This window comes from Aspergillus bombycis, assembly GCF_001792695.1.
Source record: "Aspergillus bombycis strain NRRL26010 chromosome Unknown contig00060, whole genome shotgun sequence".
NCBI classification, from domain to species: Eukaryota; Fungi; Ascomycota; class Eurotiomycetes; order Eurotiales; family Aspergillaceae; genus Aspergillus; species Aspergillus bombycis.
The window spans coordinates 147,838-174,602 of NW_019170062.1; the positions used below are offsets into that span (position 1 = coordinate 147,838).

A 26,765-nucleotide genomic window follows, 5' to 3' on the forward strand; every position below is an offset into this window, starting at 1 on the left:
AAACCGATAAATGCAGCATTGGCCTGAGACATCTCACTCAAAAGCGCTTCAAGCAAAAGCGGCAACCGCGTCTTTGATCACTTCCACAACCCTGCTCGGCTGACTCAAATGCGGCATATGGCCTGCACTGCACCTTTCAATCTTACTTCCAGCTAACCCAGCAAACTCCTCCTGCAGGAAAACCGGGAGACTTTGATCCTCCTCACAAACAAGATACACACTCTCCACATCCTTCCAACCCGCAAACGTCGTCGTTCCCCGCCAACCATGGGCAGGCTGAGGCCTAAGCACCCCCAACCACTTCCTTTTCCCTGCCTCATCAAGATCGTTAAAAAGCGTCCGTTCCGGCTGTATACAATGCAACGCTCCGCCCTGCATAGAAATATCAAAGTCAGTAATCCGCCCCCATCCCCACCACCACAAAAAAAGAAAAAGGGGAACAAACCTCCTCAGCAGCAAACGGCAAAGCCTGATGCACATACCCCTCCTCCACGACAGCAGCAGCTACAAACACAATCCCCACAACACCCCCACTGAGTCCCCGTTCTTCGCGGGCTTTCTTGCTAAGCCCCTCCATTGCTTCGCAGCCGATAAATCCGCCTGCGGAGTGGAGGACCAATAGGATGTCTTCACCTTGTTGGACGAGTTTGTCAATATGGGCACGTACTGCTATGACATCGTCTTTGAGACTTGGGTTGCCCGGAGATATAGTGCCTGTGCTTGGGAGAGTGGCGATTTCAGTTTTGAGGTTGGAGGCTGTGAGTAGGGCTGCGATGGGATCGAAGCCTGTGGGACCTTCCCAGAGGCCGGGGATTATGAGGATTGTTGGAGTTGGGGGCATTGTGGAATATTGGAGATATTGTGTTGGGTCAGAGTATGGTATCTAGGATATATATTGTTAAGGTATAGGGTCAAAGCCATGTATGATAATATAGGATCTATTTATATATAGTAGTCCTTCTGTGGATGGATGCGGGGTTACTGAAAACTTGTATCATAGCTAGTATAGTATGCATGTGTGGGTTCAGCTTAGTTTTTCAACTCACCATAAGACGCTGTGATTGGGCAGGGATCTAGTAAGCTGATGAGGACATATATGTTCATATTATCTATCGTCTTGTTTGTGGAGCATAGTGAAAATGGTTACTTGTTTACTTGCATGGACTTAGGGCTAGTGCCGGATTAGTGCTGAGCAGTTGTTGCCATCCCTGACTTCCGATTTGCTGCTTCGAACACCACGACGGCGCTTATTAGTAATTGGGTATACATTTGGTTTTTGAAGTGGATTGATTAGTTACTATAAAATGGATTATAAAGACGCTTACTTGGATTGTTAATCTACGAGGAGATCTGAAACGACAAGTCTATCAAGAATAAAATTCCCCAAGCTAGTACATGCTATAATACCCCCAAGGTGAACGGCACAAAGGCTACAACAAGAAGAAAAGTATACTACAGAGCGAGGTCACTATTGCAAACAACAAAATCCACAGAAAACTCCAAATACCACCAAGACATATACTTAGATGGCAACGACGCTGACCCAGAAGCGGGTGTCGTCGTACTTGTACTTCTCGTTGCTGTCAATCTGCTGCTGGATCCACTGGACGGCGGACTTGTAGGCTAGAAAATGATTTCATCAGCGTCTGGTCCAAGGGGTCAGTATATTAATAGAATAATAATATCTTACTATTGATATCCGGCGTGTTGGGGTTAGCAAGACCAGAAGCACCGTTGCGGTGTCCGGCGAACCACTTATCGTAACCGTAGTAGTTCTGGCAATCCCAGCGAGAGGCAACGTCGGCGTAGACATTCGAGCTTTTTGTTATCAGTCAATGTTCCAAAAAAGAAATCTCAAGAAAAATATCGTACTTCATGACGGCTCCATCGTTCCATTGGGCTTCCGACTTCCCCTTGAAGCCATAGCGGTGGGCGCACTCGCGAAGCAAGCCCCAGTTCTGTTTGAACAGACCAAAGTTGGCGGCGTCGTAGGTCTTGCCGTCGCCGTAGGGGTAGTTGGCGGTGTTCATATCCTCACTGGTACATTTCGCGTTAGAACGGCCTACTTGCAGATTGTGCTTTCTTACATTTCGAGCATGGCAATGGCGATATCAAGGGAGTTGCCACCCGCTTCGATGATGGCCTTCTTGCGGGATCCGAGGCCAGAGACGGTGTATTGTCCGCGATCAGCCCTCTTGGCGAGGGAAACCTCGAGAGAAGCATCGGGAGTTGGAGCGGCCAGCACTCCAGTGGCGAAGATAGCGGCAATGCAGGGAATGAAGAACTTCATCTTGGTAGATATAGAAATGAAAGCGTTGTAAAAGAATGACTATGTCTCCAGGACTTGTTTGATGTGAAAAAGAATGTTCTTGGGAGTGAAGGTAGGCTGTACGGTTTTATATTCACGTCAAGATTAGACTATCTCATGGCTCCTAATGGTGCGTTGCCGAATCTGGTCAGTCTTTCGGCTTCTCAGGACCCATCAATGGGGTATTGCCGGGTGCAGCCTCATGATGCCTCTGTTCTAGAACGACCATTGTACATTTTCCGTGCCTAAAGTGTGGTTCGGTTGAGTCAGTGGCGTATTGTGTAGGACTGCCTTCATTTCATGGCCGTTGAAAATGCGGTGGTGGCTGCGATTCTGAGACAGGTGAGTGAACGGGGGTTGTATCTCTTTCCTAGCCCTAATGGTTGTATGGTCTTGTTGAGTTCCTTTCTCGAAAGGAAACGGTCTGTTGGGCGGGGAAAGAACAAGGCAAGTGTTTCAGGATAATGAACGCTGGGACCATTTCATATCAGTTCAACGGCGTTCTACCAATCATCGTCTCGGCTTCCTCGGGGGCCGACGTTTGCCGGGTTGTGGCATGAGGTTGTTCTCTATACCGTGCCGTTTTTGTCTTTGCACTTGGTACTTTCTTTTATTTTTTTCAGGGATGCTTTCTGTAAGTGATTGGTTAGAAATATGGTCCTCGTATAGTTGACTTGATTTTGCAATTAACCTTTGTTCCAGGTGCATGAGACCGGTATGGGGTTAAGGTCTGTCTATTCTTGGTGTCTGCCTTCGATATCCCACTCCAAGCATACTTTCGGCTTAGGAAACTAGTGAGTAGCTAGTTTAGCATGTGCGACGCAGGGACCAGACGGAATTGACCCAGAATAAATTAATCGATCCTCTCAGAGACTAAGAGTATCAAACTAAGACAATCCTTGCCTAAACGGACAAGGAAGCAGGGTCCGCTTCGGCACCGGCTCCCATGGAACTTGCTCCGCCATGTGGATTCCACTGACCAAAATCAGACCAAAACAGCTCGAAGCAGAACGTCGAATGCGTCAATTGATACTAAGTCCGATGGACATTAGATAGGATGACAGCGTTCCCCTAATTTCTCAAGGTTTCAAGGAGTCGTGGATAGTCTCGGCTTGACAGACACATCGTCGGCCTCACAAACTATAAAGCAGCTCGCGATGGCCCCGAGTCCCTGCCGTTCTGCTCGACAAAACGATAACTTTCTTTAAATCCTTTCCTTCCTTCTTTTTCTTCTTTCGCTCTTTTCTCATAATGCGTTCCTTTTCGTCTATCGCACTCCTGTCTGTGGTGGGAGCTGCGTCGGCCCAGGCTGGTCCCTGGGCACAGTGTGGAGGCAAGTCCTTCTCCGGCTCATCTGCGTGTCCTTCGGGATGGACATGCGAGGAGCTGAGCGAGTGGTTTAGCCATTGCGTGCCTGGTAAGAAAAAACTGACTTACCCTGTCCGTGCCAAGAACGAACCAAATCTAACCCGTATCTCCAAGGTGCCGAGTCCACGACTGCGGCCGTGTCGAGCACTCCCACGCCGTCTGTCACTCCTTCGGTGTCCATCACTGCATCCGTCAGTACGGGCATCAACAAGTCAATTTCGACAGCGTCGTCGAAGTCCACTCCCCTGCCGTCTTCGTCGTCCGCCTCTCCAGCACCTCGCCCGACGGGCAGCGGGTCCTTCGCCAAGGCGGATGGAGTGCAATTCTCGATTGACGGCGAGACCAAGTACTTCGCTGGCACAAACTCCTACTGGCTCCCGTTCCAAATGAACGATGCGGACATCGACGCCGTGTTCGACCATTTGGAGCAAACCGGATTGAAGATCCTTCGTGTCTGGGGCTTCAACGATGTGAACACCGCTCCCAGCCCCGGAACGGTCTACTTCCAGCTCCACGACAAGGCGAAGGGCACCTCCACCATCAACACCGGCAAAGACGGTCTCCAGCGTCTGGACTATGTGGTTGCTGCCGCTGAGAAGCACGGCGTCAAGCTCATCATTCCTTTCGTGAACAGCTGGGACGACTACGGTGGATTTAACGCCTACGTCACTGCCTACGGCGGCAGCAAGACTGAGTGGTTCACCAACGAGAAGATCCAGAGTGTGTACCAGGCCTATATTAAGGCCGTTGTTTCTCGGTACAGGGATTCTCCTGCGATCTTCGCTTGGGAGTTGGGCAATGAGCCTCGCTGCAGCGGATGCAGCCCTGATGTTATCCACGGTTGGGCCACTAAGACCAGCGCTTACATCAAGTCTCTGGATGCCAACCACATGGTCGCCTTGGGTGATGGTACGCATATTGATGATATATAGTAGAACGTGACTAATCTTTATTTAGAGGGCATGGGCTTGACCATTGGCTCTGATCAGTCGTACCCGTACTCCACCACCGAAGGAAACGACTTCGAGAAGAACCTGGCTATCCCGGACATTGACTTCGGAACGCTCCACCTTTACACCACTGACTGTGAGTGACTACCATGGTATCCATTAGCATATAAACGAAGTCTAACTTACTCTTGCAGGGGGTATCAAGGACAACGCCTGGGGCAATGGATGGGTTGAGAACCACGCCAAGGCCTGCAAGGCTGCCGGCAAGCCATGTCTGTTCGAGGAGTATGGCATGAAGGGCAATCATTGTACCGACGAACTGAAGTGGCAAAAGACCTCGCTGAGCTCGGGCACCGCCGCCGATCTGTTCTGGCAGTATGGTCAGAAGCTGTCCACGGGCGTGTCTCCCAACGATCAGTACACCATCTACTACGGCACCGATGATTGGAAGTGCGCCGTTATGGACCACTTGGAAAATGTCAACAAGAACTAAGTAGGCGCAAAGTGTCGATGAGAGGTCAATGATGACCGTATGATTAGGGAATTGGCTATTCCCGCAGTGTCGGTTTTGGACCATCTGCACTGCTTCCCTTCTACCATTCTCTTCTTCCATTAAGGATCGCTTTTGCTATTTGTTTTGATCTTGTCGGGTGCAGCAACTCTGCTATCCAGTCTGAATGTCAGATTGAAGGTATCCATAGCCCATAGGAAGCAATTCACTTTTAAAATTCAGAAAGCAATCGTCGCCAAGGCTGAATGGTATCATAGTCTGATATCCATGTAATCTACTTCAGCACTGCACTGAGTTCGACCTCCGTGTTGCTGCCTTAGTACCTTACGTTAATGTTAAATCTTTCAGCTTTCGCCCAATTGTCTCAACGGCAGGCCACAACAACTAAAATTGTAAAATATACAGCTTGGATCAGAACATAGTCCTAAGTAGCCGATACCTGAAAGTACTGTGGGTCGTGATCCACTAGGAGGATCGATACCTGGTATAACAGACCACATATATCCTACCCAGGCTATGATCGGCCCCAGAAGCTAACGCAGCGCCTTCGCTAGGGCTTGAAAACCACCGTCCCCACTTGGATGCCTGCCAGGCATCAGCCTCATTCTTTCCTCTCCACATCATCTTTGACGATTTCGGCGTCCTACAGGTTGGCTGTCCACGCATTGCGAAATCATAAATAAAATAAAGCATGACCATCCCGACCAAGCGAAAGAGGTGCTCGAAGTATGAGCTTGGATTAAGTGGAAAGTGAGTACTTGACTTACCTCAGGCCTGTGTCCTATTATATATAGCCCAGTATATTGGCATGGTCAACGTTGATATCATTGCTCTTCTTTCGGCGCTTTCGTTGGGTAAGGTTATGAATGCGGTCACAACCAAGAACGTGAAAGACTGATCGTCTGGCAGAGAAACATAAGTTCCGTTTGTGTGATACGCTGAAACAGACGGAACAATCAACGTCCCAAATGGCGTCTGAGCGAGACAACCCCGAGGATACTTTAGATAGTGAGTGTTCTCCTATTTACCAGATGATATCAGCCTAATATGCAAAGGTACACAGCGGATGCATATCTTGAATTGGCTATCTACACAGCCATATCTCGACCACCACAGAGCAATAAAATCGAGAGTACTAGACGGGACGTGTCAATGGGTTCTACAGCACGAAGCCTTCACCAGGTGGAAAGACGAGAGTACGAGCTCCTTGTTCTGGCTACATGGTACCCAAGGCACCGGCAAGAGCTGCATAGCATCGGCAGTCATTGAAGAATGCTTGGAGGTCTCCAGGGTGAGCCTAAATGTTGCTCATGCCTACTTCTATTGCTCCTGTAGCACGACCGAGCCACAACGTGCGAAAGCGAAAGACATTCTTGGGTGTATTGCACGTCAACTCTCGATCCAGTCTTTAGAGGAGCCGCTGGCCCTGAAGACGGTCGCTTTCTTTCATAGGATGCACTCTGATGAGGACTCTACGAGTACACCTGATCTGCGAGAACTTTCTGACCTAATCAAGGAGCTGACAGAGGCTTACTCTAGGACTATGATTGTGGTTGATGCTCTAGATGAGAGTGGCATGGACGAGCGGGCTGAGATCGTCAACGAACTGAAGTACATTACTGACGAATCGACTAGCCTCGTAAAGGTCTTTGTCACTTCGCGTGAGGAGCCTGGCTTGCGACTACATCTTCAGTCATATCCTGGAATCCAAGTGACATGCCTAGATAATGTATCTGATATTGTGAGATTTGTCAATACGGAGACGGACAGACTAGTCACAGAGAACCAGTTGCTTGCCGATATCGAAGGACGGGAAAGAGAGCAGCTAAAGGTTTTAATCAAGGAAGATGTCGTCTCTAAGGCTGACGGGGTGTGAGCTAAGCATTTCTAATATTGCAATGACATACATACTTATCCGTTTTAGGTTTCGATGGGCGCAGTTGAAGTTGCAGAGTCTTGGTTGGATCCGTACAGAGAGAGATATCCGAAATGCTCTATCTGAGACCCCGCGCCCTCTGAGCGACCTCTACGAGCAGCTTTATCAGAATGCGCTTACAGATACTCGGGGAACGGCTGTGGCTGTATTCCAGAACACGCTAAGATGGATGCTCTGTGCAACCTGGGTTCTCGTTTGGAAGGACTTCTCTCGGGCAATCACAAGTTTCGTGAATATCGAGGCTTCTGAGATCAGCGAGGATGATATCTCGAATCTCTTGGCTGGTTTCGTGGTCTTCGACACAACAGAGGAGGGTAGTCATACTTTCCGCTTCGCCCACCTTTCTGTGCGGGAGTTCTTAGAAACCAAGCCTGAATACTGCAGCGAAGTGAGTAACAGGTTCACCGCAGAGGTTTGCCTCCTCCAGTTGGTCAGGGCGTATGGATCGCAAGATGCAGATCGATTCCTGGGACATCTCGGTCTTGCTGCGAACGCTACAGTAACTTTGCCCGAGACTGACTCTTACCAGAGGGGCATACATGATTACGCTTTGCGTAACTGGGCCGAACATTGTGCATGCGCTGGAGAAGACAACCGAGCAAACGATACGCTGCGTCTTTCCCAATTGCTCCGCTATTTTCTGTTCAACGATTCAGGACCAAACTGCCCATTGAACTGCTGGGTGCGATCGCGCCAACGCCGAAGGATGGAAAGTACGGAAAGTAGCCACATGCTGAAGCTATTACGAAACTACCACCGATCCCGAGACAGGGGGTTCTTACTTTCATGCGTCTTCGGTTTTGGGGAGATTCTTCGCATGGACCAGTACCGTGATCTCGACGTCGACGTCCAAGAACAATGTATCATAGCGGCCGCAACCCACGGACACTATGATATTCTGCAGTTTCTGATGGGTGAAATGAAAAACCAAATGCTGCAAAAGCGCGTCCTGAGCGCCTTGGTCCAGAATAATGATATAGAGGCACTCCGGTGGTTCTTGAGTCTTATCGAGCCTAGCCTGATCACAGAGAGAGTTATCGTTCGTGCAAGCCGGGCAGACAAGGAGATATTCGACCTCTTGCTTGATCATAACAAGGATCTTCACATCACAGCAGAATTGATTGAAAAATGTGGCTGGTTCTATGGGGCTATCGAAGCACTGCTAAGTCGCGCTCCTGATGTTGCCATCACTCCCCAAATTCTGGTTAATGCCATTGGTCCTATCGAGATTGATGCTCTGGAAGATATCCTCGATAAGAATAATCCATCTATTATCACATGTGACGCCATCGCAATGCTGGGATATCTGGGAGATGGAGAAGAAAGCATGAGATTGAAAATGGAGCTTTTGTTGGACCGTGCTGGGTCGATCAAAGTAACCGAGGCAGCCATGGCGAAAGCCATTGAAAGCAACCCGAGTTGCGAGATGGTGAAGATGCTTCTTGATCGCGGATGGCCGGTCACCCAGAATATTCTTCAACGTGCCGTTGAATGGGGGATGTCGGCTCCTTTTAAGCTACTCCTTGAGGCCGGAGGCCAGCTGACACCCGAGGTGATCGCTGGTGGTGCGAAGAATATTTATGATGGGAGCGCAATGGTCAAGCTCCTTGTATCACTAATGGACTGTCCATTGGATGATGACCTGTGGCTTCAGATGATGCTGCGTTGCGCGGAAAACACATGGGGAAATCCAGACACGCTCCAAGCGCTGCTTGGGATGAAGCCTGGTCTGAAGATTCCAGAACAGAATTTGATTGCTTTCACGAAGAACTCGATGAAAGGGAACACCATTCTGGATATTATCCTAGAGGACAGCCGAGAGATGGAGACTACAGGTGCTGTGATAGAGAGCGCATTAAGGTTCCTAGAGTACGACGAAACGATACCAACGCTCCTGGATCGACACGGGTTGACGGTGATATCAAATCGACTCCTGCTTGGCGCGGTTAAGAATCGTCGATATGGCGATGAGATGACAAAGCTTCTGCTGCATCGATATGCTGCGGTCGAGAAGCCATCTGCGGAAGTAATCGACGGGATTGTGCGGAATGACCTTGCAGGTTACGAGATTATACAGATGCTTGAGACTCGATTCGGCCATCTTGCCTTCAATGAAACACATGCTTATACTGCGGCTGGGTCAGGCAACGTCAGGACACTGAGTCTAGTTCTCGACAGATGTTCAATTACCGAGGCTACCCCGTCCCTTTTATTGCAAGCCGCGGCCAAGGGAAGCCTGGCGGTAATGAAACATCTCTTGACACTAAGCCGCCCTGTCATATCCGAGGAAATACTCATTGAGGCATCAGGGAATGCCCAATGTACCACCGACATGCTGAAACTGCTCTGGAATCTCGCTCCCCACGTCGAAGTGTGTCCCGAGATGTTCATCAACGCCGCAGATTGGCATTATCTAGAGTCAACAGACTTAGAATACCTCTTTGCTAGAGTGAAAGATGCGAACAAGTGCCAGGAAATCTTGAATGCCGTGATGTCAACCACGAATATTCTTAAAGATTCGGGTTACATTGCTATTCTTGACCTGATCCTGGAAAGCAATTTCAAGATCGAGGTGACGCACGATCTCGTCATGGGTGCCTTTAACGCGTGCCATGGATCGATCCTGCAGACTTTCATTGAGCACAAAGTGGATATCAAGCTGTCACAGGAAATGGTGTTCAAGGCAGTAGAGCTGAAGGACTACGCGGCCTTGAAAGTATTGTTCAAATATGGGAACCTGCAGGAACTGGACTTGCACGATGCAGTGGCCGTTCTTGGCAATTCTCTGCCCTCTTGAAGTCTGCGAAATGTCTTGTTATGTCGTTGATATACTCCTGTCCAAGAGATTGTGGCCTAGATAATGCGGTAGAAGAAGATACTTGTATATTGAGAAAGCTAATAGCAATTCCTAAAACGATCTCTCAATCTAAGTAAGTAAAGAAAGCAGAGATACAATTCATCATAGAAGAAAAGAACAGAATCAACACAACTGTAAGCGTGACCAAAGCAATAGCATTCCTATTGGAACACGATGCCACATTTACACATACTGTAGGCTTCCTTCGGTGGGGCATTGCGCACCAAGACAATGCTTGACAGGATATATTGCCTTTTGATGTTACATCTGAGATTGAAAATGAGGCGTCAGGACGCATACTCGACATATCACAATCTCGCAAGGACGCTGGAAACTATTACAGCGATACTAGAGTAGCACACTACATCATTTGAAGTACAAGAAGTTAACAAACTAATATAAAGAGAGCCTTGGAGAACGACCAAAAGGTTTTCTCGCAAGCACCAAGCCCAGGAGAAAGCTGCTAGGTAGGGTAACTAGGGTAACTAGGGTTAGAGTCATTCACGACAATGGGACTTGAAATAGGCTATCTATCCAACAAAGGCGTGATGAAGCCAAGTCCCTGATGCCATCCTACCATAGGATCACGAATGTATATCATTTTGAAGTTAGCGCACATCATGGGCTATTTAGGGTTGTTTCAAAACTCAAAAGGCCGGTCTTGCCTGTTAGTAAATTAATACACGGATTGATATCCTTGAATCTTGATTTGAAATCCGTCAAGAAAGAGATTAACCCGCGGGTTTTGTTTTGGCGATGTCTAACAACGACACGGGTGTATCGCGAAAAACATTCAAACCAGCTAACATAGATTTAGATAGGATATACGCTAAGAGAACAGGACGCCTCTGCATTCACACGCATGTGTGGGAAAACCACTATCAGGATAAAAACCACACAAAGGCTGTCATCCCCCTATCACGCCTCGCTTGTATTCAAGGAGCCGTGAAATCCCCAAGCCGTTCAAAGCTAAACACATTGACCTCTTTCCCAAGCGCACCCTCTGCACCCGCTGGACTTGTGGCGTAACGAACTGAAGAAATCTCCTTATTGGGGGCAAATCCCTTCCGGTAGAAGGCGACGGTCTGGTAATCGAACAGAACTTGGTACCCGTTTTCACCGTGGTTGAAGATGGTGATAGTCGGGCTACTGCGGTTTAGCTGGATACCATCGACGACCTCTCTTCTGGCTCCCCAGTCCTCTCCGGCCTTGCGGCTGTCGAGAACAAGGCGTTTCTCGGCACGGAGGGAGATGTGGAGGAGGACATCTTCGCCGTGTCGAGCTCCAGGGTTGTGTTCTGGTCTTCGGTGAGAACAGCTGGTCGGAAGCTTCGAGCACGGAAGACGAGGAGGCCATCCTTGGGCACTTCGACGCGGAGTGCGCGGGTGTCGTTATTGGTAAGAACGATATCGTCTCTTGTAGCCATTTGGATAGATAGAGTTGGCTGTGGAGAAATAAGTCAACCATGTGCCATAAAGGAATGTGGAAAGCGTACTCACAGTACGGTCGATTCACTAATTGCGTGGTTGACTGAGAAATGAATTCTTTTTGATGACTTGGTGAAGGGTTCAATCCGAGATATTTATACCTTACCAATCGTCCATACGATCAGCTCTGCTGCACTGCTCGGTACTTTCTGGTTCCTTCATGCATTTGTGGAAATCAATAATATCCCAAGATTGCTATTCATGTGTGACAGAGAAGCTGAATGACCCCGCAAGGACCACTCATTCTTGCATGAAGGCAAGGCATTAGTTGCATTTTCACAGGTAATAGCTCGAGGTCGGGCCTTTTGAGGGGGCCAGTAGCAGATAGGTTAAGTGATTGGCGAGTGCCACCCGTCGATATACAGAGACAAGAAGTGGAATACTCTGCCACTCTCCAGAAAAGCCCACCCAAGCGAAGATACCGTGCATATATCAAATCCCGCTCCCCTCCACTACGACATCAGTATTGCGCCATTCGTTTCCCCCAACTGTCCTAGGACCCACTGTAGGTGGTCCTGTAAGATGCTAGCTTCTCACCCCCTCATGCCTGTCCTTGCGCCGCGCAGGCACTGTCTGGTGATTCTATGATGGCCTTCTAATCTTGTACGCCTATCCCAAAAGGAGTATGACGTATCCAAAGCTGCCTGACCCAAAATGTAACTACTTATCCGGTCGCCGGTCCATCGGGTAGGTTGAGTGGTTGCCTCCTCCAGAGATGAATTAGGCACGAGGGGCATGGTTGGTAAAGCTTCAGAAACCTAATGCATGGCATTCCCTGCCGGTCACTGGCACAACCCCGTCTATGGTCCATCTCCTCAGCTAGATGACAGAAGCCCATGCGCCATAAGATACCTGTCCAAAGAAATACAGTAGCCGAATGTTACTGGCCACAAAGCCTGAACATGGTTGTAATAGACTTGGGAACGTGTGGCGGCATCTTGTGCTAAAATTTCGCAATAAAAGTCAATTTAGGTAGACATCAAATAGCTCTACGACCTCAGAAAGGTTGGGCTAAGCCACCAAGCTAAAAAGGCTATAATGTTCAATTGAGAGGCTCACTACGCCGAACCATCGCCTCCATGCGGTGATATTGTAAGAGTATCATTCGAAGATATTAAGGTATGATAACCATCATCCCAATCCCAGGCGCCCTGCCCAACAAATGGCTGGATTGGAGTAGCCTAGGGACTATGTGCCGCTGCCAGGCTCGCGAGGTACGAGATACATTGCATTAAATGAGGGCAGCCAGGCGAACTCATCTCTCCGCACGTAGGAACATTTCCGAGGATATGAAACCGTCTTTCCATGATCTGGGATTGGCAGCACACTACCCTCTATCTTGACTTTCTTAGCCCCGCATCGGATATGCAGGAAGGTGAACGACGTGGGATCTGAATGGGTGATTCGGAAGACAGGGGGGCGGCACGGACCGTCAGCAAAAGTTCACAACATATTGGGCAACCATTGAAGTATTCTGAAAGTCATGTCCGTGTTATGTTTGGGGTGGATACTACCTTTTATGATAGAAGGTGTGGCTGGCGGGAAGACGGGGATTCCGAAAGTTTACATGGTACAAAGTGGTGTTGGGGGAACCTATAGTGCTCTCGAACACATCATACCTCCACAATCTGATGAATTCCGGCCTTCCGCTCACGCGTGGTACATTTCCGGAGTGGCCGTGGCTGCCTCTGCCTGAACCAGACGCTCGACATTGCCTGCATGCATTGATGAAGTGGTGAAGCAGATCAATCCCTTACGCGCCACAGTTCTATCGAAAGGATCCTGATCCTGGAACAAGATTCGCTGAAAGGACTACTCGATCCAGCAGTGGCTATCCAATATCAGAGGCCATAGCTCTTGGAGGTCGCAGGGAATAGCGTTCAGATTCTAGCAAGCGATGGTGGTAGTATGTGACATCCAAGACCCACCCGAGTGACCTCCAGGGTACCTACAGCGTAGTACCAAAAGCAGCTCGGACCGCTGCTGCACGCCATGGTACAGGCCCAATAAAAGTTCTGCGAGTGTTGTGGTGACAAACAACAATTGCCGATCAACACTCACACGTCAGTAGATGACTGCAAAAGTACTGCTTGGCGCACATTATGGAGCGACCGTGCTACTATCTCCTCGGGCCGGAGAATTGTCGTCGGCATGCATTAATGGGTTGGCAGTCTATACGGAGGCTCGTAGCGGCCACTCCGCAACAGCGGCTCTCCTCAAAGGGTGGTCATGCCAGCATCTATCGTAATGAGAACAGGAGCTTCGCCTCGGTGATTATGTCTGCGGTCACAAGATTGCCAGAGAAGGTAGGTGCCAACAGTTTTATAACCTGACGTCGACGTTGATTTGGTCATGTATTTGGATTCTTTCAAAATTGAAATACAATGCGGTTCAAACCATAGCTACTCTATTGTCTGCAGGTTGTGTTGAGAAAAATGCTCAAGTAATAATATCCCATAAACTAATAGGGGTGCTAGCCCACCCCTACAGCCATTTTATCTTGTCCGAGCCCAGAGGCTTGGGCATTATATCCCAGCCAACTTCCACGCCCTCGATCGAAGCCAAGTGCCGAATAGCAGTCATCTCTCGGGAGCCTGTTTCGCGGGTTTCCAAATACGTATTCGTCCTCGAGGAGCTGAGATAGTTTGTTCTGGTCCGGTGAGGTGTTCAGATCAAGCTGGATTGTACGCTTGCCTCGGTGGAAGTCGCGATCCATAGTTGGGAGATCGGGGAGGTTAGGGCTGGTCACCCAGACAACATCGGCACTATGTGCAGCTAGCGTTCGGCCAGAGAGAGGCGCAGCGATCACCCGGGAGAGCTCGGGAACCTGCAGTCCGCGAAGGGCCTTATCAGGCCGTGATTGCATAGTAGAAGGACGTCCAGTAGGTCCATCGCAGAGTTTGCGTAAGGCGATGGGGAAGTCGGCGACCTTCTGCGCTTGGGGAGGTACACCCCATTGGGAATAAGATCGAAGAGCGGAAATGACAACGCGATTGTCGAATGCAGCAGCCTCGAGGTCGACAGAGCGCCATCTTTCGATTCTGGAGCTTAGTTCCGCGCGGGTGGCATTCGGTTGGCACCCGACTAGAGCCAGAGCACCGTCACGATGATTGGAGAAGGAGTCGTGTACGCGGACATAACCATCGGAGGTCTTGTGTAAGCCGCCGATAGGACCCCATGGCGACGAGGCGGCCTTGTCTGCCAGGGTATACAGTCTCTCAGACTTGAACTCAATCGTTGCATGTTACAAGGGCACTGCCACTGTGGGCAGAGCTGAGTTGATGCGATGGGCGTATATTTGCACAGCCAACAAGGCCGAAAGGCCGATCGATGTCTGTGCAAGGTGGGCAACTTTAAAGGAGGAAGGCAAGCCAAGGGCCGCGGCTAGGGAGCTGAAGTTTTTCCAGAGATGCGGCAGGTAGACCAAGCGTTGCCCATAGGTAGTCAACGATGTCTTTGGCCGAGAAGTGGGAGCGGTCGCGAGGGGTCGTCGACACGTCTAGACTGCCAGTTGATGCGTTGTGTGTAAAAGTACTAGGTCCGTCAGCGAACATAAGTCGGCATGAAGCCCAGATCCCCTTCCTTAACCAAGTCGACCTTGACAACCCAGATCAAGTGCGGCGCACGGCTTAGTCCTTTATCCTGTAAACTCCAAAATAGTTGCCTGCCACATAGACTGGGACATGGGCTCTCAGTGGCTGCGTCCGATCTCCATAAACCTCCATGTTCAACAGCGTGCCAAGATCACTGGGGCCAGGATGTCGAAGAGAAACTGTAGCCCTAAGACTAACCACTAAATCAGCCTATACCACGTCAACTTCGCCCTATTGCTTATGTAGAACTGTGCCCTGTTGCTTTTGGAGGTCGAGCCCAATTAAATATATATATATAGCACTATTAGAAAAATAGCAGCTTCTTAGGATATATCCAAAATATAAACAAAAAATATAGAGGACACTGTAGTATGAATATTTACTTTGTGCTATTATAAGGTAGATTATCAGCAGATACTTATCCTTGGAGAATAAATTTCTTGCTGTGGACAGTAGCTTCAAAAGCTTGATTACCTCTCAATAGAAAGATAAGAATATATTAAAGAAATCCACAGTGGCAAGGATATTTTCTACTGTACACTATTAAACCCAGACATATCGCTCGTCCTAACTGCTTGCCTATCACTGTTCCAATTTCATCTTTGATTTCACATTATCGCGGCGAAGAAAAGAACTATCCAGCGCCGGCAATCGCACAGTGCCAGATCAAATTCTCAACAGCAGAATCGACGGGGGATACACTTATATATTTGAATACCGCTAGGAGTGTGAGACGGATGCGTGCAAAATAATTCAGCTGAGGCATAATGGCAAGGTTGTCTTCTTGAATTCTGATGGCGGCTGGCATCTTTCCCAAGAGGAGGTTGGTAAGAGCTTTCTTCAGCTAGTGAGAGGCCATAATATCCATCGTCTTCCTGAGCCTGATGACCATATACTTCAGACTGCTGCACTTTTCGTCCATAACCGTACCCTGGCTCACTGAACGTGCATACTGCAACACGAGCCGTGGCTCTCCTTTGGGCATGACGTAAAGATGATGAGCAAATTGTGAACTGTATAATCTGTATTTATCAGTTCAATTTTAAGGACGGCATTGATTCAAGGAATAAGCTACTATTCTTGAAGTCTAGGCAGTATATTATCTGGGAGATCAGAATGTCAGGTCAAGATTCCGGCTATACCAAATCCGATGAGCAGCAGGACCTTGAGTCGCTCGATCCAGACGGAAACCTCATTTTATCTATTGAAGGCCAGAATACTCGACGGTTCCTTGTGTCATCCAAGGTTCTTAGCTTAGGATCCGCAGTTCTTGCAAAATTATTAGGTCCAGGTTTTCGCGAGGGAAAGCAGATAACAGAGTCTCACTGCCCTACAATCTCTCTTCATGATGATGATCCAGCTTGCATGAGGACTATACTTGGGATTCTACATTATAAAGGCAGTGGGGAGGATCAAATGAATGCAGAGAGACTTGCTCTTATGGCCATCCACTGTGACAAGTATGATTGTATTAAGGCCCTCCGACCGTGGATCTTTAAGTGGTTCTATGACTGTCAACCCATTACGACTGATGAGGAGTATGGCTATCTTCTACTCTCTGCACACCTTTTCCGTGAGAAAGATCAATTTTCCCGGCTATCCGCGAGTGCTCAGACTCAACTTTCACCTGAATTTATCATCAAATGGCAGGGTATTGATATTCTAAAGCTCCTACCGGATGCTACTAAGGGTACAACCTTTTTCTATCTCTCTAAACCTAATTGTCTGACCATAGGCAGGCGATTTAGCGGATCACATTGAGAACCTTCAGCAGGAAATCATGCATGAATTGCAATCCCTTGAGGGCTCCTTGAGAAATAACCAAAGAGGCTTTGAGATGCAGGGGCTAGTTTGTGTGCGCTGTGGAAGAACATACCCAAACTCAGCAGGAAGGTGTCATGCCTGCCGCAACCAACAACTCTGCGTCAAATATTGCACCGCTGACTACCGCGTGGCGGAATATTTTTCAGCTTTGAGGAAATCCGAGCTCTGGCCCTCTGTACAGCCGTTTCGAATTTGTTCTGCAGAGACTATTGCCTTGCGTATCTCTGGTGCAAAAGCCACCTTGGGACATAGTTGTGGCGCTGGTAATGCATGCCCTCTTGAGATGGAATTGGATATGCTGGCTCGAAAGGTCAACACAATCCTGCAGAAAGTTAAAGGATTCGAGCTCTATCCTCTTTATCAAAAGGATGATTCAAGAGAGAGAATTCAATAGTGTTATACTGAAGAATAATAATTATTAAATAATTTAGTATCTCAAAAAAAATAACAATAGACTGGATACGACAAGATAGAAAAGAACAAAAAGAAAAGCGAATATATAGTAATTTAGGAGAGAGAGAGACCGGACTTATATAGATATAGTAGATATATTAAGATAGTAGAGCAAGTCTATAAAAATAATAAAAAAAATAATACAATCACAGAAGCAGTAAGTACTATATCTCGATTCTCAAGAGACAGGCCTACATCTACTGACGGTAGACATTAGTAGACGGTAGATAAACAGTGTAATAGCAGTTTTTTTCGGCACCCTACTAACTGTGTCAATAGGTATTTAAACTGAATTCTATTAGCAAAATTGTACTTATTATAATACATTACGTATGACTTAGAAAAGCCTTTTTATATAACCAGACTAAACTGACCCCCTCGATACCTATATATCTACTATATATCGCGACGGCCCACAATCCCATACCCGAAGCCATCGCGAACCAGACCCAGGAGTTCTCCCGACAAGTCGCGGCCGTCGCCGGGAATGTTAGTAAGGGTTTGAAGATGTTGAGTGAGCTTTTCATGGGATGACTTTGTATATACAATTCAATTTCAGGGATATCTATATTCTAATGCTCTCGGACCGTAATCATCACAATATCAAGATCTACTCGTCATCGCCAAAGAAGACCTTAATAGGAAGCCAGCTATCACCACAGACCTTAAAGCGATCCTTCAAGTTATCCAGCTGAGCGACCTCCTCATCGGTCAAGTTCCACCCATCCAGCTCAAAGTTAGCATCAATGCGCTCCTTGCTCACCGACTTAGGGATAACACTCCACCCCTTCTGAATACCCCACTGCAACAGACACTGCTGGGGGGTCTTACCCTTCTTCTCGGCCAGCTGCAGCAGCGTAGGGTCCTTGTACAGGGGCGAGTTCGTGGACCCGAGACAAGAGTACCCCGTCGAGTGAATGCCCTTGGAGGTGTTGTAGGCAACCAGCTTCGGGGAGGGGTTGTTGGGGTGCAGCTCGATCTGGTTAACGGCGGGGACGATCTTGGTGCTGGGGTGACTGAGGAGCTTCTCGAGGTTCTTGATGCCGAAGTTCGAGACACCGATGTTGCGGACCTTGCCGGTGGCCGGGAGCTTCTGCACCTCTTGCCATGTCTTGAGGAAGTCCCAGTCCGGGAGGTGCTTGGACTTGTCGTTGGGGTCGGTGCTGCTGGGCCAGTGCACCAGGTAGAGGTCTACGTAGTCCACGCCCAGGTCCTTCAGCGACGACTCAATGCCCTCGGACACGCGGTGGTGCCACGTGTTGTCCAGCTTGGTGGTGATCCAGATCTCCTCGCGCGGCACGCCGGAGTCCTTGATGCCTTGGCCGACTTCGGCTTCGTTGCCGTAGGCCAGGGCGCTGGTTAGGTTAGTTTGAGTGTTTGTACCCCTGGTGGGGTTTAAGTTAACGGAGGAGGCAACGTACGTGTCGATGTGGCGGTAGCCCTTCAGAAGAGCATTCTTCACGGCTTCGCGCACCTCGTTAGGCTTAGATTGCCAGGTTCCCAGACCAATGGCGGGGATCTTGGCCCCGGTGTTCAGGGTGTAGGTCTTTCTGTTTAGGAACATGTCAGTTGATGTTCATTTTTTTTCTATACCTAAGGATCTAGGGACTCACTTGGTGTGCTGGAGGCTGGCCATTTTGTGCAATTGAATAGGGAAAAAAGGAAGTTTTATTGAAACGTGTCAAGATTAAGAATCAGAACAAGGAATTCAGAAAAAGAACACGAGCGAAAGGTTATAAACGAGGGGTAAACAAGACAATTTATAAGCTACCAGAAGACACCGAATGTTAGGGCAGGTCCATCCAGCGGCATGATGTCAATTGCCCCTCTATGGGTGGGGAACTTTCTTCCTACTAGTAATAGACTAACTAATACTTGTACAGATAAACACCGTAGAAACAATTAATTTAGCACCCGATTTCAATTGCTCGTATCAGGAGACTGTGTCTAGTAAACTTTTCCCATACAGACTGGTTATAACTAGAATTTGAAGGCTATATATAATTCATATCATATCTATTGATTTCCGTGGTACGGAGTAGTTCAGGGTGCTCTGATAATCACTTATCGTGTGTCAAAGCAATATATATAGCTTCGGTGTTTCGATGTTATATAGGTACGACTTTAAACCTAAATAATAGCAAAGCACGCCATGACTAGCATGTACTGTTTAAAAATATACAATTGGTTAAAAGCCCCACTTTACTCCATTATGTGGAATTTTATACGGCGAATTAGCAGGATTTATGAGAGGGCTCAATTGATTGCGACAGTCATTGTACGAATGTCGCACGGCAGGAACCGGGGGTCACGTGGGAATGACTCGAATGACGCAGTGGCGATCATGTGCTGCACCGCCACGTTGTGCCGTTATCATCAGGCACCCATCCGTCATCTCCTCCGTCTCGTCTCCTTGGATCCCTCGTTATCCATTTCCTAGATGGTTTCCCCATCTTCGTGTCTCATTTAGACTATCCCTCCTCATCAGCATCAGGATGCCGCCTTCCAGCGGGCACCTGCTGCTCCCAAAGTTTTGGAGAGCAGCGAGGTGAGTAATCACTTATCCACTCTTCCCGGACTATATCTCCGTTCTAACGCCGCCCCAGGTTTGCCTACGAGAAGGCTTGCAAAGCCATACGGACAAAGTTTCCAGAACAAGTCCAACATGGAAGCCTACGATTTCAGCCAGCTTTTGCACGCATAACCCCAAACCAGCCGATCAACCGTGCGGCAGCAATTCGACAGGCCCGTCGCCGCCACTACTCCACTCGCGCGAGAACCTTCGTTTCTTATCTCCGGACTGGACTGCAAGGCGATCGTGCTGCCTATAAGACATCCCGCGTTGCGTCAAACATCAGCCGTCTTACCTCTCAAGCGCCCTTTGCGTCAACCCTTCGCCCGAACTTGACCGGTGGTACTCTCGGCCGTACGGCGGGAGGCTATACTATAGGGGCCGGACGGATCGGGGGTGCCCGGTATTTCTCCCATGGCCCAGCTGCACCCGCTCAGGTCATTCAAAATGTATCCATGGGTGTCCGGGCATTCTTCCTCTCTGGACAGAAGGTCCGGTTCGACGGCATTGACGATGTCAGCGGAAACAAGAAGTACAAAGCTGTGAGCGCGCTTCAAGATCAGGCTGAGCGGAAGATGACCGGAATCCCTCGGACTGCACCGGGATCCTTTGTTGACTTCCAGCTCTCCCCTACCATCACAGCTTTTGGACTGCAGAAGAAGTTTGATCCGTCGGGAGCCTTCGCCTCCGAGACCATCAACTCGGACGGTCTTTTGGACTTCCTCTCTGCCGACTTTGCGCGTGCTCTCAAGGACTTGGCCGCTGTGCTCAACGACCTCAAGCGCCTGTCCACCCTGGGTGATCTGCCTATCTTGCTGCACGACAAGTCGACGCTCCGGGTGCGATTCCCCGGGTGTGACGCAGCCACTGTCGAACGGCTCTGTGACGAGGTTGGAGTCCAACGAGGGAAGATCATGCAGGACGAGGACTTCGATAGTCGTACGGGTGCTGACCTTGCTCTTCTATTCCCCTTTGCCCCCAGTGTTCCCGGGTCACCGGAGACGATGGATTACCTCTTTTCGAAGGGGCCCGCTGAGCCACAAGCGCCCGAAGAAGTTGATTGGCAAGCTATGATGTCGTCAGAGAACAACACAGAGCTTCTCGGAAACTCTGGGCCGAAGCTCAGTTTCGAAGACGTAACCATGTTCGGCGAGAATCCGTGGCAGCAATCCTCTTCGTCATCTGGGTATTCAAGTATCAACATCAGCGAACTCGGTGACCGCGCATACTTCCATGAGATCTCCAGTACCGGATTTCCTGACAGTGCTTCTGAATATGAGGGATCGGACGGGTTACACCGATTTCTTGCCGAATGCAACCGTGCTCCTCCAATTTCTTAGCTAACTGCGTTTCCATCTTTTCCACGGGCTTTGACAGTCTTTTATTTACCCTAATTTCTTTTGTTTATGTTTGTGCGAACAGACACCGTGTATCCGAGGTGTGCTTAACCTTATTGGCTGTTACTGAAATATACATAAATTGAACCATCATTTACCTGTATACCTACTTTGAGCATCGAGCCATGCCTTGTATGCACTACTGCCAATGCAACTCCAGGTTGGCACTTTATCCACTACAATCCGGGTATAACGCTAGCATGATCAACCTCTATATTGGACCCAGCACGTTTATGGGCTACAAAGACAACGAACGATCCACATCACTTGAAAAAAAGGGAGCAAAGGAAAGTAATCGAGCACCGGTGGCTCCTTGTATACAGGAGTTTGCTCTATCAACGACTGCAATGAAGTTTGACCTTGGATGATACTAGTATGTACAATGTAGTTACCAATAATACCCTTCCATAACATTCGCTTCGCAGACCAACGATATGCATTGCAGAAAAGTGACTGAAACACAACGGAAAGGAAGATACAGTATAGATATATCCTAGTTATGAGGGTATCTTCCACCACCTCGTAGCTGTCACTTAAATCCATAACCTGAAACACGGTACGGGGTATATAATGCGCAAATTCAAGATCCAGAGCGACGAACCTTCCCCACGGGAACTCGGGCCGTCGAACCGACTCAACCGTGTCCATAGTAATTGTATAGTTTCCTGCAGAAACAACTCCGCATCTTGGCGGCACAGCGATACCACAACTCACGGACCGAGGATACCTCCACAATCAAATCTCAAACGGCGATCCGCAAAGCCTAAATACATGGGTTGTAGTGGCCCTGGATGCATTGTTCCGGAAATACTCAGTTGATCATCGTGAGACGGAGAAATTATGTAGATTTCCGGGATGACAGTCCTGTACATGAAACGGGAGATGTTTGGAGTTCAACTTCTTCAGTCTCGTTGAGGAACTCCCAGTCTTTGTCTACTTGTTTACGGTCATTCCTTTTACGATATGCCAAAGAAAGCTGCTCTCCTGCTGTAGAGGCCTCACTCACTCTGGTAGGAGAATGTGCGTCTTGTTTATTCCAATGGCTGAACTGTACACCCCCACATAGGCTGACGGATCTTCCCGAGTTTAACTGATTGAGATTAGATCTGACTGGATGAATGTCTGTACCTCCATCCTCGAGGAAATACCCCGACTATATCCTAAGACCGAACTAAGAAAATGCAGGTCGTTCTGCTCGTACGCTGACTGTGTTGAATTTATTCTCCTTACCTGTGGTAGCCGTACTGGCACCTTATGTGTGCACAGACAAAGCAGGCCATGTCCTCTTCAGATTGTGCTGCACGGTCCCTGAGAGATCGACACAGAACAAAATGTAAAGAGAGAAATCTGCCCCGCACCTGCCTCTGGCATGGAGCGATCTCCCCTCCCTATTGTCCTAAAACACGATTGTTCTGGCCATCAATACTATATCAAATACCGGTAGTATGTCTGCGCGTAGCAAGCCCTATCTCAACATTGGTACCATTGGTCAAACTGATCATGGTAAGACGACCCTGACGGCTGCCATCACTAGGACATTGGCTACTATAACTATGAGTTATGGGGAGATTTGACAGCACGCCCGAGAAGAAAGTCCATGGTGCCACCATCCGGGCCGCTCACATCGAGTATGAGACCAAGACGCGCTGTTATGGTCACGTCGACTGCCCTGAGTACGCTGATCACATCAAGAACATAATCAGCGGTGAAGTGCAGATGGACGGCGCCATCCTGGTCGTGTCAGCCACGGGCAAGCGGGTGTGGCGCACGTCGTCGTGTTTCTGAACAAGTGCGACATGGTTGATGACCAACAGCTCAAGCAGGTGGAGACGAAAGTGCGCGAGCTGCTGCGTACGTACGACTACCCGGGCAATGACGTGCCGATTATCAAGAGCTCGGCGCACCAGGCGCTGGACGCGTACATCACGGAGCCAGAGCAAGCAGTGACTGGGCCGTTCTTGGTGCCAGTGGAAGAAACATTCCCAACTGCTGATCGTGGCCACCATGCCACGGGCCGTGTGGAGCGCGGTGTGATCCGGATCGGCGACAAAGTAGAGATCGTGGGTATGAGTGGGACGGCCAGGACGGTGTGTATGGGCGTTGAGATGTTCCGCAAGTCGTTAGACATGGGACAGGCAGTGCACGGATTTCAAAGCGGAAGTGTACGTGCTGAACGTGGATGAGGGTGGTAAGACCCTTGGCTTCGGCATCGCTACGTCTATGATCCAGTAAATAGCCGCTGTACTCTTTATTCTCTCCTCACATGCTTCTATGCTTGTCTCGCGCGCGCACGTTTCACGTTCTAAACACGTCCGGGATCTTTTGCTTCTCAAAAAGGCTAATTCATCCTGTTAGAAGAGCATATTGAGGAACAGCGCAGGGGAAAACGAAGGTATGTGTTGTTTACAAAGCTGGCTAAGCAAACGAGGCTAAAATTTGCATATACTGCCTTGGAATTTAAAGTATGGCCGGGGGGGTTCTGTCCTCTAGCACCCTCTTTAGCACCAACCTTATCAATCCACCATTCAAGAAAAGAAATAAATCCCATGTTGGGGGTTTCTTCGTAGTAGATCCAACTACGCCTAATTAAGACCTTCAGTTCGGCGAAAAAGTCTTCAATAGGGTTCAGCTCCGGTACGTAGGGCACCAGTTTTACTCCAGCGGCGGAATACATCTAGCCAATCCACTCAGAATAGTGAAACGACGTATGATCCTTAACTAGTACGGATTTTGGCTCGGACTCTGTAGAGCCGCGGAAGACACGGGGGAGGATACTTCTGTCTGGGGGATGGAGATATACAGGCAATATCTTGATATCGTCCGTCGTAAGCTAATAAAAGTGCAACACTTTAGTATACAAGACCACGCCACGTAGTAACCAACCAGTGCGTCTGAGCCATACATAGCCTATTTACATGAGTCCGTGCAGCATATGCTCAATTTGCAATTGCAAGTTCCTCCACCTGCCAGGTACATGCAATAAACAATCACACTAAGCCCTGAGAAATGCCGATGTAATGACGATCACCCACTCCGCTCCGTTTCTGGTACGGGGCCTTCCGTCTTGGCTGCGGAAGGGACAACAACACCTGCATCTGAAATGAAAGGGTTGAAACAGGATGCCTGAATAGAAGACCCGGGGACATTTGCCTTTAGCCGAATTACGTCCCACTAGTTTTCGGCAATTCCTCTGCATAACATGCATTTAGACGGAGAAATGCATCCTATAAATGGGACTCGGTGGCCCGTAGCAGTCCAGGTCTCAGCACCCCAGTTCACTATCTCCAGAGTATCGTGGATAACAAGTTACTCCGTCTGCTCATTATGCATACCTTCAACGTGCAGGCCCTGTGGGCTCTGTCGCCCTTGCTCTTCTCCGCTGCCAGGGCTCTCCCCCAGGCGGGCGCCACCCCGTCTCCTTCGTCGTCCGTTCCGGCGTCAGAATCCCCTGCTCCCACCGCAACCGCCGGCGGAAACCCGTTCCAGGGATATGACCTCTACGTGAACCCGTACTACAAGTCCGAGGTGGAGAGCCTTGCTATTCCATCCATGACCGGCTCGCTGGCTGAGAAGGCCAGCGCTGCAGCCAACGTTCCCTCTTTCCACTGGCTGTATGATTGATATCTTTCCATAGAGTTAAAACCAAAACAGTCGCTAACAGACAACCCCCCCAGTGACACAACAGCAAAAGTCCCCACAATGGGCGACTTCCTCGAAGATATCAAGAGCCAGAACGACGCCGGAGCGAACACAGCGGGTATCTTCGTCGTTTACGACTTACCTGACCGGGACTGTGCGGCGTTGGCCAGTAACGGGGAGTTCCTGATCAGCGACGGGGGTGTCGAGAAGTACAAGGCGTATATTGATTCCATCCGGGAGCAGGTGGAGAAGTACTCGGATACGCAGATCATCCTGGTTATCGGTGAGTATATACTCCACACATCTCTCCCCCAGCGAAGCGAACTAAATGTGATACGACTGGAAACAAACAACACAGCCCACTAACATCCACCAGAGCCCGACAGCTTGGCCAACCTGGTCACCAACCTGGACGTGCAAAAGTGCGCCAACGCCCAAGATGCCTATCTGGAATGTACCGACTACGCCCTTACGCAGTTGAACCTGCCCAACGTTGCCATGTATCTTGATGCCGGTGCGCACCCCCCCTCCCCCAGACAATAAGTACTCTCAGACCCCCAACCTAACACGCTCAACACAGGCCACGCAGGATGGCTCGGCTGGCCCGCCAACATCGGCCCCGCAGCGGAGCTGTACGCCTCCGTGTACAAGAACGCAGGGTCCCCCGCCGCCGTGCGCGGTCTGGCCACCAACGTCGCAAACTACAACGCCTGGTCCATTGACACATGCCCTTCGTACACGCAGGGCAGCCAGGTCTGCGACGAGAAGACCTACATCAACAACTTCGCCCCGCAGCTCAAGAGCGCTGGCTTCGACGCTCACTTCATCGTTGACACAGGTATGGTCCTCCGCATTTATCCCTGTGCATTGATTGCCTGGAATCCGCTAACAAATCCACGCACGCACACACACAGGCCGCAACGGTAACCAACCCACCGGCCAGAGCCAATGGGGCGACTGGTGCAACGTGAAGAACACCGGGTTCGGTGTGCGTCCTACCACCGAGACAGGCGATGAGCTCGTCGACGCTTTCGTCTGGATCAAGCCCGGTGGCGAGAGTGACGGCACCTCCGATACCTCTGCCGAGCGCTACGATGCGCACTGCGGATATTCTGATGCCCTGACGCCTGCTCCTGAGGCTGGTACTTGGTTCCAGGTGAGTGCTTCTGCAGAGTATATTTGACAACACGATGCTAATATCACTCTGCAGGCTTATTTCGAGCAGCTGGTTGAGAACGCCAATCCTTCTTTGTAAGATGGGATCTGGCGGGTTATAGTTAACTTATGAGATACCGAGGTTGATCATTCTGGGATGTGTGTGTGTGTGTGTATAGGAGTGCAATAGTCGCTAGGGACACGCTAGGATGGTTTTGCTTGGGTTTGATAAAGGGGATTCTGTAAATAAAGAGAGCTGGTGGTAGTAGGTTCTATTACTTGGTCTGTCGTATATCAGAAAGGGGAAATTGAAGATATGTGGATTGGGTCTAAATGTGACACGCTTGGCACTTTATATAGTGTAGACGGTCTGTAGACTGGACGCTGGAAGATAGTAGTTAATAAACTACGAACCAGTGCCTAGGGTGGTAAGATATGTAGGTACAGTTGACTGTTACGCAGAACATGGGGAGCCATTTACGAGAAGGTAGAGGAGGTAGAAGAGGGCCACGAATGCAAACAATAGTATGGATACTAATGGAGACTTTGCTATATCAGGTACTTTAGTGATTTAAGGCTTTTCGTTCGTTGAATCATTCTATCCACACCACCCACAAGTGGAACACACTGTCAATCACTGCATGAAGCAATGTAAATCCTACTGAGTGAATGGCGAGACAAAGAGGTTTATGCTTACCGTATTCACTGGCCAATT

General features: G+C 49.2%; 10 protein-coding genes across 10 annotated transcripts; 6 read left to right on the forward strand and 4 right to left on the reverse strand.

The window, feature by feature from the left end:
* Positions 1-48: 48 nt before the first annotated feature.
* Positions 49-841, reverse strand: ABOM_007317 (alpha/beta hydrolase; the record flags this gene model as incomplete). The annotated part of the gene is made up of 2 exons (XM_022534446.1): positions 49-372; positions 446-841. The coding sequence occupies 2 exons, from the start codon at positions 839-841 to the stop codon at positions 49-51; spliced, it is 720 nt and encodes a 239-aa protein (XP_022387805.1).
* Positions 842-1,522: 681 nt separating this feature from the next.
* Positions 1,523-2,290, reverse strand: ABOM_007318 (uncharacterized protein; the record flags this gene model as incomplete). The annotated part of the gene is made up of 4 exons (XM_022534447.1): positions 1,523-1,623; positions 1,691-1,818; positions 1,873-2,037; positions 2,088-2,290. 4 exons carry the CDS (start codon positions 2,288-2,290, stop codon positions 1,523-1,525), a joined length of 597 nt encoding a protein of 198 aa, XP_022387786.1.
* Positions 2,291-3,559: 1,269 nt separating this feature from the next.
* Positions 3,560-5,119, forward strand: manF (putative endo-1,4-beta-mannosidase; the record flags this gene model as incomplete). Its single annotated transcript, XM_022534448.1, has 4 exons — positions 3,560-3,725; positions 3,791-4,585; positions 4,634-4,762; positions 4,821-5,119. 4 exons carry the CDS (start codon positions 3,560-3,562, stop codon positions 5,117-5,119), a joined length of 1,389 nt encoding a protein of 462 aa, XP_022387838.1.
* A 1,170-nt stretch (positions 5,120-6,289) lies between these two features.
* Positions 6,290-7,592, forward strand: ABOM_007320 (uncharacterized protein; the record flags this gene model as incomplete). The annotated part of the gene is made up of 4 exons (XM_022534449.1): positions 6,290-6,333; positions 6,590-7,009; positions 7,062-7,511; positions 7,574-7,592. 4 exons carry the CDS (start codon positions 6,290-6,292, stop codon positions 7,590-7,592), a joined length of 933 nt encoding a protein of 310 aa, XP_022387808.1.
* Positions 7,593-13,890: 6,298 nt separating this feature from the next.
* On the reverse strand, positions 13,891-15,818 carry ABOM_007321 (uncharacterized protein; the record flags this gene model as incomplete). Its single annotated transcript, XM_022534450.1, has 2 exons — positions 13,891-14,615; positions 15,668-15,818. The coding sequence occupies 2 exons, from the start codon at positions 15,816-15,818 to the stop codon at positions 13,891-13,893; spliced, it is 876 nt and encodes a 291-aa protein (XP_022387812.1).
* Positions 15,819-16,126: 308 nt separating this feature from the next.
* On the forward strand, positions 16,127-17,228 carry ABOM_007322 (uncharacterized protein; the record flags this gene model as incomplete). The annotated part of the gene is made up of 2 exons (XM_022534451.1): positions 16,127-16,700; positions 16,750-17,228. The coding sequence occupies 2 exons, from the start codon at positions 16,127-16,129 to the stop codon at positions 17,226-17,228; spliced, it is 1,053 nt and encodes a 350-aa protein (XP_022387811.1).
* Positions 17,229-17,897: 669 nt separating this feature from the next.
* gcy1 (putative glycerol dehydrogenase Gcy1) lies at positions 17,898-18,923 on the reverse strand (the record flags this gene model as incomplete). The annotated part of the gene is made up of 3 exons (XM_022534452.1): positions 17,898-18,642; positions 18,709-18,837; positions 18,901-18,923. 3 exons carry the CDS (start codon positions 18,921-18,923, stop codon positions 17,898-17,900), a joined length of 897 nt encoding a protein of 298 aa, XP_022387807.1.
* Positions 18,924-19,782: 859 nt separating this feature from the next.
* Positions 19,783-21,199, forward strand: ABOM_007324 (uncharacterized protein; the record flags this gene model as incomplete). Its single annotated transcript, XM_022534453.1, has 2 exons — positions 19,783-19,835; positions 19,894-21,199. 2 exons carry the CDS (start codon positions 19,783-19,785, stop codon positions 21,197-21,199), a joined length of 1,359 nt encoding a protein of 452 aa, XP_022387810.1.
* A 1,617-nt stretch (positions 21,200-22,816) lies between these two features.
* ABOM_007325 (uncharacterized protein) lies at positions 22,817-23,439 on the forward strand (the record flags this gene model as incomplete). Its single annotated transcript, XM_022534454.1, has 2 exons — positions 22,817-23,014; positions 23,071-23,439. The coding sequence occupies 2 exons, from the start codon at positions 22,817-22,819 to the stop codon at positions 23,437-23,439; spliced, it is 567 nt and encodes a 188-aa protein (XP_022387809.1).
* Positions 23,440-24,580: 1,141 nt separating this feature from the next.
* cbhC (putative cellobiohydrolase) lies at positions 24,581-26,150 on the forward strand (the record flags this gene model as incomplete). Its single annotated transcript, XM_022534455.1, has 6 exons — positions 24,581-24,867; positions 24,931-25,178; positions 25,272-25,409; positions 25,476-25,733; positions 25,810-26,051; positions 26,106-26,150. The coding sequence occupies 6 exons, from the start codon at positions 24,581-24,583 to the stop codon at positions 26,148-26,150; spliced, it is 1,218 nt and encodes a 405-aa protein (XP_022387778.1).
* Positions 26,151-26,765: the final 615 nt, after the last annotated feature.